Source organism: Nicotiana tabacum, chromosome 17 (genome assembly GCF_000715075.1).
Source record: "Nicotiana tabacum cultivar K326 chromosome 17, ASM71507v2, whole genome shotgun sequence".
NCBI lineage: Eukaryota > Viridiplantae > Streptophyta > Magnoliopsida > Solanales > Solanaceae > Nicotiana > Nicotiana tabacum.
This window is the reverse complement of record NC_134096.1, coordinates 133,023,677-133,036,845: the sequence shown is the minus strand read 5'-3', so window position 1 is coordinate 133,036,845 and position 13,169 is coordinate 133,023,677. Positions and strand designations below refer to the sequence as shown.

Genomic DNA, 13,169 nt, shown 5'->3' with positions numbered 1-13,169 from the left:
AACAAATGGTCTTAGACATACCAGAAGAATACTCAGATGACCTTTCTTCTTCATTTTCTTATTCTAACCTTGATCATGTGGATTTTATTTTTGGGGATTTACAGGAATATGCATGGATTGATCTTGTGAATGAATGCAGAAACAAGTTGAGGACAATCATATAAGAACAATCCACCGCTCAAAATGAGGCCAAGAAAGAAAGAAAAGAGCGGGTCTTTCAAAAATTCCTAAAGGACTTTGGTCTGATGAGCTCCATAAAGAATCCTCAGGAGCGAAATTGAAAAATGCATTCAGAATTAGGGGCGGAGTTCACAAGTTCTCGGAAACAGAAAAAGTCCAGGGGAGTTGTCTTTACCTCTTGCATTTTATTTGTGTCATGGGGACATGACACAATTTAAAGTGTGGGGTAGGGATGTATATATGTATAGAGTGCATAAATATTTATGTGTGTTTTAGTAATTCATTTGATTAAAAATTTTAAATTTTTTATTTTTTCCGACGATAGATGTCATTTGACAAGTTTCTTGAGGGATTAAGTCGAAGAAAAAAATATATATACATACATACATATATATATATATATATATATATATATATATATATATATATATATATATATATATATATATATATATTATTTTAGGTAGTATAATAATTCCCCCTTGATTTTTTTTTGTGCCGCGGTTCTTTTCCAAGGATTTTGTTTGAACCGGGTGCAGTTAGTTTTTGGTTTTGTAGAATAGTAGAAAACCTTGTGCTATGATTTGAAATGAAAGCACTATATTTTGACTCTATCAAGCGGGCCATTCACCTCGACAATATAATAGATGTATCTATAGTGCGGAAATATTATGATGGATCGGGTCGTACGCCTTAACATTTCTATAAAATACTCTTATGAAATCGTGCGTAATAATTGATAAGAAGGCAGTATATCTGTGAGTTTTCCTGATTTGAATTATGGCGACTTAACTGGTGAGGTCCATTATATATACTCCGATTGAGGAGGTGACTACTATTTGAGAGTTTGAGTTATCGCTGAGGGGAGAATTTTTCCACGTATTTATAGTTGTTATTTCGTTTATTTTCTCTGACTCATATATGTTTACTTCTACTGTATCTGTCTTATTGGACTACTAGCAAGTGTTGATGTCGATCACTCGTCACTACTTCTCTGGGATTAGGCTAGATACTTACTGGGTACGCGTTGATTTACGTACTCATGCTACACTTGCTGTACTTTTGTGCAGGTACATATATGTCTGGTGGTCTTTTGGGCACAAAGGCGTGACTATTGCGGGGACTTTACCGTGAGCTGCATTTCATGTTACGATCCGTAACCTGCAGAGTCTCCATCAGAGTTATTTATATTTCTCCTACCTAACTTGTATTCCAGACAGGTGTTGTATTTTATTATCTTTCCTAGTTGATACTCATGCACTTGTGACACCGGGTTTTGGGGGTTCCTACAGGTTGTTTATCATGGTAGTTCGTGTAAATATTATCATTCACCCTATAAATTCCATTTCAAACTATTTAATTAATAAAAATTATGATTTCAAATTATTAAAATGAGTAATTAAGTTGGTAAATCACCGTTGACTTGCCTGACGGCGTTGTTAGGCGCCATCACAGCCTTTTGAAATTTCAGCCATAACAATATATATATATATATATATATATATTATTTATAGTATAACATTGTAAATGATAAACCCTATAGCTTCACATAGTAGTGTTATTATTTATATTAGTAAGAGGTAACTTAAATAAATAAGATGTTAGACATGTATTTTCAATATGTTACCTTTGATATTGTTGTAAAAAAATATATTTACTAATATGAAGATTTAAGTAATTTAATTCAAAGTTCTAAAAAAAATTTAGTGTTAAAGAGTAAATAGTCTTTCTTTCTTTCTTTTTGTCCAAGGTTTTTTGTATTTTTTTTTGCAACTATAATATTGTCTAACTTGAATAAAATCATAAAATTTATTATTAAGAAATTTTGGGAACCTAAATCAAAGCTTTACTAGTTTCCTACTTGAGCCACATGTCCACCCTGATTTTCTCAATCAAATTTTATAAAGTCTCAATTAGATAAAACAACAATCAATGAATGTGTTATTTAATTATTAAATGTGAATGAAGTTGGTTGAATAATACGTTAATGGGACAGTGATCTATAAATACTTGTTGATAATTAATCAATACGGCTTAACGGAACTAGTGGCTTAAAACTAAAATATATTAAAAGACCCTGAAATTTCTTTTACAAAATCTATATAATATTGAGACAAAAAAAGTGTGAGAGAACAACGTATAATATGTGGGTTAGGCGCATATTATACAAAAATATAGTATTAAGTGAAATTGGTAAAAGGGTTGAGCCTATTATTGATCGTGTTTTGAACCTTACGATACTTGTCTCGGGAATTTCTTAGTTAATAAAAAAAATAAGACACAAAAGAACTTGCTTTTTAATGTATGGATCAATCAAATGTGACAAAAAGAAATAGCTAATTTTGAGAATGCAAATTTTTTTTTCCTTCAACAAGGCCATCATATTGATGGAGGAGTTGCAATTAGAAAGTAAAATAGTAAAAAATATGAAAAAGGAAAGAAAGAAAAATAGAATGATGAGAAGATAAATATATTATTTAATTTAGTAAGAGAAAAGTTTTATCCGGTTAACTCATTTAATCCTACTTCTACTAAATTTTTTAAAAATATATTAAAATTTAAAATATTTTATTAATAATTATATAAATATAAGTTGCATATATTATATTATATAATAATATAGCAGTACTTTATATTTTTGGGGCCTTGGACCTAAGGCAAAAGCTTCGCTGGCTTTACTCTACAGCCGCCCTTGATTGTTCACTGTGGCGTCTCATATACTGAGACGATATCAACTTCAGCCTAAGCAACTGTCATCGTATGTTGTATTCCCATTCAATTTAAGCAAATCAAGGTAAACCCCTTTTCCTTATTTGTCTTTATTTCTGTATTTTTCTCTCAATTCTTGAGTTAGTAACTGTGCTAATTTTATTGAATCAGATCGATCTATTGCTTTTCTTTCATTTTCTTCAAATACCCATCATTCTTATGTTGAAAACCGATCATAAAGTCTAGTCTTTGGTGGGTTCATTGATAAGTTACTTTTGTTTTCATTGTTTATTTTAGTATTTTTAAATAAGTATTTTGTACCCATCATTCTTATGCTGAAAACAAATTATAAAGCCTCAATCTTGGGTGGGTGCATTGATAAGTTACTTATATTTTTATTGTTTATTTCGGTTTTTTTAAATAAGTATTTCGCTTAGTTAGTTGGTTGAATAATTTTAAGCTGCAGCTTAGTTGCTCTGCTGATAGCGTTTTCTAATTATGTTCTTATGATTCTTTCAGATACTGTGGGTTTTCTGATAGAGAAGTGATGGCAGAAGAAGGTGGCAGAAGTTTTGCCCGAAGGAACCAATTGTTGGAGATAGAGAAACAGGTTCACAAGTGGTGGACAGAAGGTGATGTTTTCAGAGCTGAACCTAAAGAATTGCCTCCGAAAGTGGGTGAAAAGTTCTTTGGGAATTTCCCTTTTCCTTATATGAATGGATGTCTTCATTTGGGCCATGCTTTTTCATTTTCAAAGCTGGAGTTTGCAGCTGCATATCACAGATTGAGAGGTGCTTCTGTTCTTTTGCCTTTTGCCTTTCACTGCACTGGGATGCCCATAAAGGCATCTGCTGATAAGCTTTCAAGGGAGATATTGAGGTTTGGGAACCCACCCGTGTTTCCTGTTGTGAAGGAAGAGGAGAGTGTTGAAACAGAAGTGAAGGTTGAGACTGAAGGTAATCAGGCTATACCAGGTGGAAAATTTAAAGGAAAGAAGTCCAAGGCTGTTGCGAAGACTGGTGGTGATAAGTACCAATGGGAGATAATGAGGAGTTATGGTCTGTCCGACGAGGAAATTGCCAGGTTTACAGACCCATATTACTGGCTAACTTACTTTCCACCACTGGCTGTAGAGGATCTGAAGGAGTTCGGATTGGGTTGTGATTGGCGTCGCACTTTTATTACAACCAACATGAATCCATACTTTGATTCATTTGTACGGTGGCAAATGCGGAAGCTGAAAGCCTTGGGAAGGATTGTTAAAGATCTGAGGTACACCGTATATTCACCCCTAGATGGTCAGCCATGTGCTGACCATGACCGTGCTTCTGGTGAAGGAGTTATTCCTCAGGAATATACTCTTATCAAGATGGAAGTTCTCCCACCTTTTCCACCAAAGATGAGTGTTTTGGAGGGGAAGAAGGTATATCTCGCAGCAGCTACACTGAGACCAGAGACCATGTATGGGCAAACAAATGCTTGGGTCTTGCCAGAAGGAAAATACGGGGCATTTGAGATTAATGATACTGAGGTTTTTGTCTTAACTTATAAGGCAGCTCTTAATCTAGCCTATCAAAGGTTGTCTCTTATCCCTGAGAAGCCTTCTTGTTTGGTTGAATTGTCTGGTCAAGATATTATAGGGTTGCCCCTGAGGTCTCCCTTGGCATTTAATGGGATAATATACACTCTGCCCATGTTATCTGTTCTTACTGAAAAGGGTACTGGAATTGTAACTAGTGTTCCCAGTGATTCCCCAGATGATTATATGGCCCTCCATGATCTGAAGTCGAAGCCAGCTTTCAGGGCCAAATTTGGGGTGAAGGATGAGTGGGTCTTGCCGTTTGAGATAGTTCCGATTATCAACCATCCAGATTTTGGAGATAGATCAGCTGAGAGAATTTGCATTGAGAAAAAAATCAAGAGCCAGAATGAGAGAGATAAGCTTGATGAGGCAAAGAAAATAATTTACAAGGGCGGGTTTTATGAGGGAATCATGATTGTTGGAGAATTTGCTGGTATGAAAGTCCAAGAAGCGAAAGGTCTGATCAGGAGCAACCTTTTGGAGATGAATCAAGCTGTAGTATATAGTGAACCTGAGAAAAAGGTCATGTCGAGATCTGGGGATGAGTGTGTTGTGGCTTTGACTGATCAGTGGTATCTCACTTATGGAGAATCAGAATGGAGGAAGGCTGCAGAGGAGTGTTTGGCCAGTATGAATCTCTATTCTGATGAGACACGTCATGGCTTTGAGCACACTCTCAGCTGGCTTAATCAGTGGGCTTGCTCTCGCAGTTTTGGGCTTGGGACTCGTATTCCTTGGGATGAGGAATTCTTAGTTGAGTCCTTGTCTGATTCCACTATTTATATGGCATATTACACTGTGGCACATTTCTTGCAGAAAGGGGACATGTATGGTACTGACCATTCTTCAGTGAAACCAGAGCAGCTGATAGATGAGATCTGGGAATTCTTGTTCTGTGATGGGCCTTTTCCCGAAAATTCTTCCCTATCTTCTTCTCTTCTCAAGGAGATGAAGAAGGAGTTTGAGTACTGGTATCCATTCGATCTCAGAGTTTCTGGCAAGGATCTTCTTCAGAATCATCTTACCTTTTGCATCTATAACCACACCGCCATCTTCCCTGAGCACCACTGGCCACGTGGTTTCAGATGCAATGGGCATATAATGCTGAACTCTGAGAAGATGTCCAAGTCTACTGGAAATTTCCGAACACTCCGGCAGGCAATTGAAGAATTTTCTGCTGATGCCACACGCTTTGCTCTTGCAGATGCGGGTGATGGGATGGACGATGCTAACTTCGTCTTTGAAACAGCTAATGCTGCTATCTTACGTCTCACAAAAGAAATAGCATGGATGCAGGAGGTTCTTGCTGCAGAGTCATCTTTAAGAAGCCGGCCACCATCCACATATGCGGACCACGTTTTTGCTAATGAAATAAATATTGCAGTCAGGACTACAGAGAAGAACTATAGTGAATACATGTTCCGTGAAGCTCTGAAAACTGGTTTTTATGATCTTCAGGCTGCCAGAGATGAGTACAGGCTTTCCTGTGGTTCAGGAAGCATGAACCAGAATTTGCTGTGGCGATTTATGGATGTTCAAACAAGACTTATTGCTCCGATCTGCCCACACTATGCTGAATATTCCTGGAGAGAGCTTTTGAAGAAGGATGGTTATGTCATAAAAGCTGGGTGGCCAGAGGCTGATTTGCCAGATCTTACCCTTAAGAAGGCCAACATTTATTTGCAAGACACGATTGTCTCGATGAGGAAGCTACTTCAGAAGCAGGTTTCTGGTTCAAAGAAAGGAAATGTTAATCTGAATGGCCAAAACAAACCTACTGTGGGCCTGATATATGTGGACGAGCAGTATCGTGGGTGGAAAAAGGAATGTTTGGAGATTCTGCAGAGGAAATTTGATACATCAACTGGCTCCTTTGCACCTGACAAAGAAATCCTCACCGAATTGCAGAAGAGTGATATTGCGCAACAAGGCAATTTCAAACAAATACAAAAGCTCTGTATGCCTTTCTTGAGGTTCAAGAAAGACGAAGTTGTGGCTGTTGGGGTTCAAGCATTGGGCTTGAGGCTTCCTTTTGGTGAGATTGAAGTCCTTGAGAAGAACTCGGACTTGATCAAGAGACAGCTTGGTCTTGAGAGATTGGAGATCTTATCAATGGCAGATGATGCCCTGGAGAGAGCAGGGCCTCATGCTGCAGTTGTGAGGCAGAATCCTCCATCACCAGGGGATCCTACTGCAATCTTTCTCTGAGTACATTTTTGCAGCATAAGTTATGAACAGGGCTTGTTTGAGACCTAGGTGATGCGATACTTTTCTCATTCTAGGTCATTTTTGTCCCAGCATTCTGCCTACATGCTATTATTTGCTGAAGTTTTCTGCTGAATTTTCCGATCCAAACTAGTGGTTTATTTGTTTCATCGTGAATATGGAGCAGCTGCAATAATATCTTCACAATAGTACTCATTGACTAGATTTGACACTTCGGATGAAGCCAAGGCATCTTCAGAGTTTTGGATTCTACAATGTTTCCAAGTTATATCTGCTTTTAATCGTTTCTGCTTGTAGCTTAATTGTCTTTTGATGCTGTATACCGTGTCCAAGTATGATTGTAGTTTTAGGGAATTTCAGATTGCAAGGCCTTTATTTACTCGGATCAAATTTGTAATTGCTAGTCCCCTTTTTTTGAGAAATTCTGTATGTCCCATTTCTTTCTTCCAATGGAACTTTCACTTTAGCAAATCTGTTTCATTACTCAAGTGAATGAGTTAATATAAAAGTATATGGTGTTTGCTAACTTTGTGTTCCTTTAGAATCCTTTTGAAAATTGTGAGGAAGTAATTAGCATTCAGGGTTAAGGTGAATGAGAAGTTATATTGATGTGATGATTTATTCTACTATATATGTTATTGGCGAACAATGAATTTATTGAAAATAGGTTGCAAAAAAGTGGATAAAAGCGCTTCCTCAAGAGTTGGTACTTACAAGAATGAACAAAAGCAGTCCTGTAATTAACTATACGAGTGGCAGGTTTCATTACTTAACCGAATAGAAAACATGAGCTATAGGAATTGTCTACTGAAAATGAAAAACCAGCATCATTTTACTAAGGCCTGAAGTTGATCTCTTTATTCAAGACTTGAAAGAGTGAACCTGTTGCTGGTCAGGATGCTGCCCTGGTTCTATGTCACACCACGGAACTAGATTATCAGGTATGTCTTCTGATCTGCAGTTTTTCAATTTGCAGGTAATTACCTCCTATGTGGGCCTTTTGGTTTGTCTGTAAATCTTCCATGAACTTGGGAGGTTCAGTACATATCAACTTCAAAGTCCACAAGGCGCTGCTGAAGAATGAATATGTCCTCCAAGGATACTTGCGTTGGCTAGAGACAAGACAACAACCTATCTTTGATAAATGTGATCCATTTTATACTGACAAGATGCTTGAATCACTTAGTATGTCTTAGCTGTGTGCTAAATTTCCTTTTAATTTCTCTTTTGGTAATACGTTCCCTTCTATTGTCTATACTCTATACAAAGATGAGGAGTATTCGAGATCCTGTGAACAGTTCTTGAATTCAGAAGTCTACCATTTTTCGATTATTTCAGCTTTCTGCAGGCGAGTAGTAGTGAAAGTACATGATTTATTGGGGAAGTAAACAAAATGAGCCTTGTTTGAGATCCCGACAACAACTATTTTTGCACTAAGCTTGTAGTTCCCTTGTTTTGCTGAGATTGTGCTTTGATCAAAATTTCGTGTTCAATTTTCTTTTCGTTTAGTTAAAAATGGTCAGGAAGGTCTTTAGTGGAAATGGGATAATCTAGGTGGTGTTGATGGTTGCAGTCTTAACAGATGGAGGATGAACTTCATCAATCTTTCATTTCATAATCAAATTCCTTTACCTTTACGAAGCTGATAATATGCTTTACTATAATGTTTGCTCCTTTCAACCAAGGGTAATTTATGCTGAGGACGAGGCCAAGTTAACCCTTCAGTACAGCTACTGAAAGCGCATGCCTTCATTTTACCCAATTAAAATACATTATTAATTGGGAAAAACATAACTGTGCATTTACAAATTTTACAAGTATTACTTAATTAAGTAAACTCACTCCATTCAGATAAAAAAAGAAGTACGTAACATCTTTCCACTGAAAATCTGAATTGAGTTTCCGTTTGTTACGTTACTTAGTGAATCTTATGAGCACCTTAATAATAATTAGAAATAGAGACAGTCCCGTGTATCATGGCTGCAGGGAAGATGGTCCAATGTAGCGAACAGCCCAAATAAAAAGCTTTTTTTTTAAATCACGACCAACACGTCAAGGGTTCAATTCCTGCTAACTTCAAACCAAAAAAGTACTTAGCTACATTGTGTGCAGATCTTCAAATTCTACCGCTTCTTCTTTCTAATATATCATTAGCTCATCTCTTCGCAATGCTTCCAGCTTCATCGTCCTATTTTTTCCACTGTATTACAAACTCTTCTTTTGATTTTGTTCCTGACAAATCCAACTCTCACATAAAACCCTCTTCCCTATTCCGCCCCTTCTATACACCCCTACAACTCCCCCACCATTCCCAATCTTAAACCTCACTTTCCCTCTCTTCAATGGCAATTCAATTCCTTTCCTCTCCCATTCCATATCTTTCTTCTCCAATTTCATTTCCCTCTCCATTTCCTCATTTTTACCACAAAATCCCCAAATTTCCTTTCTTTTGCCTCCCCTCTCCTCCTCCTTCTCAATCACCGGCATTATGGGTAGCCATTTCGGAATATGCTTCCCCTCCCCTCCAATGTACTCATTGCTATCTACATTCCGCAAACCTTTTCCTCTCCCTATTGAAAATACTTTCCTTGGCAACGGTTTTGCAAATGGAATTTCCTCCGAATACTTAGAAAAACTAACGAGATTCTTCACTGCGCCGGAGTTCAGTAAACTTCCAGTAGCTCTCCACGCTTCGGCGAATCCAATGACGGAGCTCAGCTCGTCCACGGCGGCGACGGTATCGACGAGTTGTGACTGCGTGCGGCCTGCGGAGTTTGCTGTGTCGGCAGCGGACTTAGCGATTGATCTCAAGTACCTGGCCGCGACGTCGGTTAGGGTTCGGAGAGCGGGAGCTTCCGCCGCCGTGAATCCGATTGAATCGCAGATCTGCGCCACTGCTATTCTGGTTAAGGTGAAGGCGTAGTCGGATTCGGTTGAAGCAGTGGACGGAAGAGGAATCGCCGCCGAAAGACGGTTGCGGTTTGATCTCATAGTGGCGGATGAGGGGAGGCGGGTGGGCGGCTTTTCTTCGAGTGTCGTAAGAACAAAACCCTAGATGTTCATTGGTGGAAAGTTCTAGAGGCAGAGTGGGGGATCGAACCCGTGCCTTTATGATTTGTGCGTATATAATCTGAAAACCAGTGCGCTAGGAAATCCAACAGTACAAGTTATATATGTTTCATTATTAAATAACGAAAACAGCAGTTTCCGTGCTTACCCTTTATGTACCATAGCATATTAAATTTATCATGTGAAAAAAATAAAAATAAAAAATAAAATATATATATATATATATATATATATATATATATATATATATATATATATAGTGTGTGTGTGTGTGTGTGTGTGTGTGTTTGTGTTTGTGTGTGTGTGTGTACACTTGATTATTCGTAATGAAATGATAAAAGATATTTGTAAAAAGAAAATATAGTATGTCTTTGTTGATTAAGTATAAATGCCATGTTAAACTAATTGAATTCTTTTGTTACCATTAACTTTACAAGCCTGTGAACTGATAAAAAATGTTTAAAATCTCATTTATAATTTAAGTGGAAAAGGTATCATCCCAAGAGATTTCTCTAACAAGTTGGAACAAAAGGATATATGGGAGAATTTACATAGGCTTTGTTTATTTTTTATTACTATGATTATCATTAAAATGTCTGAATCTTAATTAGTATACATCTGATTAATAAGCTATTATGTTTAGATGTGAACGACGACTAGTTAAAATTATTTTCTTTCTTAGCATGTGAAAATGTATAAACCCTTATTCCAAATTAATCAATGTACAATTTAAATAATCTAATAATAATGAATATTATATCTTTAAAATATTAGAGAAAGTATTCATTTACATAGTGTATTGTGCAATTTTGCTCAATGTTTCCGGAAAACAGAGCTATAGCCTACTCAGCAAAAAGAAGGGGCTCGAGGAGAACAGTGATCAACTATTCTCAATTTCAACACTATACTATACGGCTATACCTATGAAAATTTAGGATTTGCTGCCTTTCAAGAGGCCATGCTTTAATTTGATAAGAAGTTAAATTTAAAATAAACAGGCTAACGATGAGCAAATATCTTAAACCTTACTGGTTTCTCCTAATATTCGTTTTCTTGTGGTGTTGTGATTTTGTTTGTCCTTAAGTACTACAATACATTGCTATAAGAGGATTTCAAAATATCTTTTTACCACCAAATTAAAAGTTTTAGAGAGACATATGTGAAGACTAAAAAAAAGAGTAAAATCAAGATAATTTAACATTCATAAGCACAAGCACAAATGCTAGGTCCAGCAAGTTGAGCTGCACAAGTAGCTCCAGATCCACCTCCTATTATATGCTTGCAAGCAGCCAAGCAGTCTGGTTCTGGGTCATCATTCTTGCAAAATATCTCATTCAACACTTTGAAGCATGTTTTGCCTTCAACTCGTCCTACTTTCACTACATTTTCATCAACTGCATGTCATTAAAAACATAAAAGAATGTAATTAATCAAATTAAATATTAATGGAGACGGGCTCTTATCATCGAGAATAAACTAAATTCTCCAAAATTCATAAACGAGCAATGACAAATTTTAGTGCTCAAATAATATCGCACAACTAAAAATCTTGAAATAAAAGAAAAAGACAAGTGTATATTACCAAGGACGAGGGAAACCAGCACAACAACACAATACAGGGATGCTAAAGACTTTGCCATCTTTTGGTTACTGCATTCGCTAATGTTTACAACTTTATAGCATGTGTTAGCGCGGTGTATAGAGATAATCTGATTGAGTTAGATCTCATTGACAAGAATTTAATTGAGGTTTTGTTACGAATGTTAGAGAAAATATTGTATTTATTACATCCGTATCTTGTATTCAGTAAATGGTCAATCGTCAACTCGAGAAGAGCAGAGTGCTAAGCCTTTATAACTAGTGTATCGTTAATGTGTAATGTTTATACACTAATTATATATCGAGTAGAAATCAATTATATAGAGTATGAATTGTTCATGGATAATTAGTAACCGAGTAATGAGTATGTCGTTGTGGTAGTATTTCAATATTTTTGTGGACAAGTAGCTATATAAATAGTTATGTGGCTTGATCTCCTTGATGCTATGACCAAGTGTATAGAGCCCCTACCAAATGTCTCTTTGCATGGAAAGTTTTTGACAAGTAGATGAACACTTGTCATTTTCTTACACAATTCTTACAACTATAAATACTCGCTTCCAATACCATCCGAAGACACCGACAACTGTTTTGTTCTATCATGATTGCTAATGATTAGTAATCATCACTATAAGCCTTCTCATTCTCAATTACGCTTAGCTTTTTGTGTGTTCCAATTTTTTTTATAACCTTTGTTTATTTCATCATTCCAAACTTGCTGGTATTATTTAATTTTGTTGATTCCTGTATCCTCTAAATAAATATAGGTAGGTTTGTTTAATCATGGGGAAACATTTCACATTGCTGAAATAGTTTCTTAGGACAGTGCCCAGCACGACTTAAGCCAATTCGTGTAATTCTGCTCATAAGTAATATTATTGCAGTATTGTTGTTATTTTTCGGGTGTCATTTCCCTACAATCTAAGAAACTATGGCAAGTAATACTACTACGAAAATTGTTGATGGTGCTACCAGTTTTGGTGCTGTCTTCGCTGCTAATGTTCCAGTTGTCCTGCCAGATATACATGGTATTGCAAATACGTTATTGCATCCACAACTTTGACAGACACTACTGTCAAAACACAGGTATGTGAATAGACATGGTTACATATCTAATGCTAATATTAAAGCCTTCGAGAAAAATGCACCTCAATGCAAGAGAAGAGTTGGGATAAATGACAATCTCGCTAAGTCAAAATTAAATTTGACTAAAGCGGATAATATAATTGTCGCGTTCATTTCCCAAATAAATAATGTGACCAATGTGAGAAATTGGTTAATAGACTCTGGTGCTACTAGGCACATTTGTGCAGACAAAAATGTCACGACCCAAATTAACCCTCCGTAAGGTGTCGTGATGGCACCTAATCTTTACGACTAGGTAAGCCTAATATTGTAAAAAATATAAAGAAAATACAACATTTTAAAGATAAACATCATATTATAAATAGCCAAGAGTAGTACCACTCGGCATATACAAAATAATTTTTCAAGACCCGGAATATCACTAAGTCACAAGCTGCTAAAATCTATGTAGCTCTATACAAAAGTCTGAAGATAATAAGGAAAGTCTCTAGACGAGGGAGTAGAAGGGGACTCCGAAGATCTGCGGACGCAAGTAGTAGTACCTTGAAGTCTCCTAAAATCAGCAGCACGTACTAACCCCGAGGCTGATATCTCGCACCTGGATCTGCACACGAAAATATGTGCAGGGAAGGGCATGAGTACACCACAATGGTACCCAGTAAGTGCCAAACCTAACCTCGGTCGATTAATGACGAGGCCAGGTCAAGGCCCTACCAGA

At 36.7% G+C, this 13,169-nt stretch overlaps 2 protein-coding genes across 3 annotated transcripts; one reads left to right on the top strand and one right to left on the bottom strand.

Moving 5' to 3' along the window:
* Positions 1–2,789: 2,789 nt before the first annotated feature.
* Positions 2,790–7,220, top strand: LOC107788946 (leucine--tRNA ligase, cytoplasmic-like). 2 transcript variants are annotated; one of them, XM_016610692.2, is made up of 2 exons: positions 2,790–2,974; positions 3,409–7,220. In XM_016610692.2, exon 2 carries the CDS (start codon positions 3,437–3,439, stop codon positions 6,677–6,679), a length of 3,243 nt encoding a protein of 1,080 aa, XP_016466178.1. In that variant the 5' UTR covers positions 2,790–2,974; positions 3,409–3,436; the 3' UTR covers positions 6,680–7,220. The 2 variants fall into 2 exon arrangements, with proteins under 2 accessions (XP_016466178.1, XP_016466179.1); XM_016610693.2 differs by lacking the exon at positions 2,790–2,974 and adding an exon at positions 3,005–3,141.
* LOC107788944 (transcription initiation factor TFIID subunit 8-like) lies at positions 7,156–9,688 on the bottom strand. Its single transcript, XM_016610691.2, has 2 exons — positions 9,151–9,688; positions 7,156–7,169 (listed from the first exon to the last, which is right to left on the bottom strand). The coding sequence occupies exons 1-2, from the start codon at positions 9,686–9,688 to the stop codon at positions 7,156–7,158; spliced, it is 552 nt and encodes a 183-aa protein (XP_016466177.2).
* Positions 9,689–13,169: the final 3,481 nt, after the last annotated feature.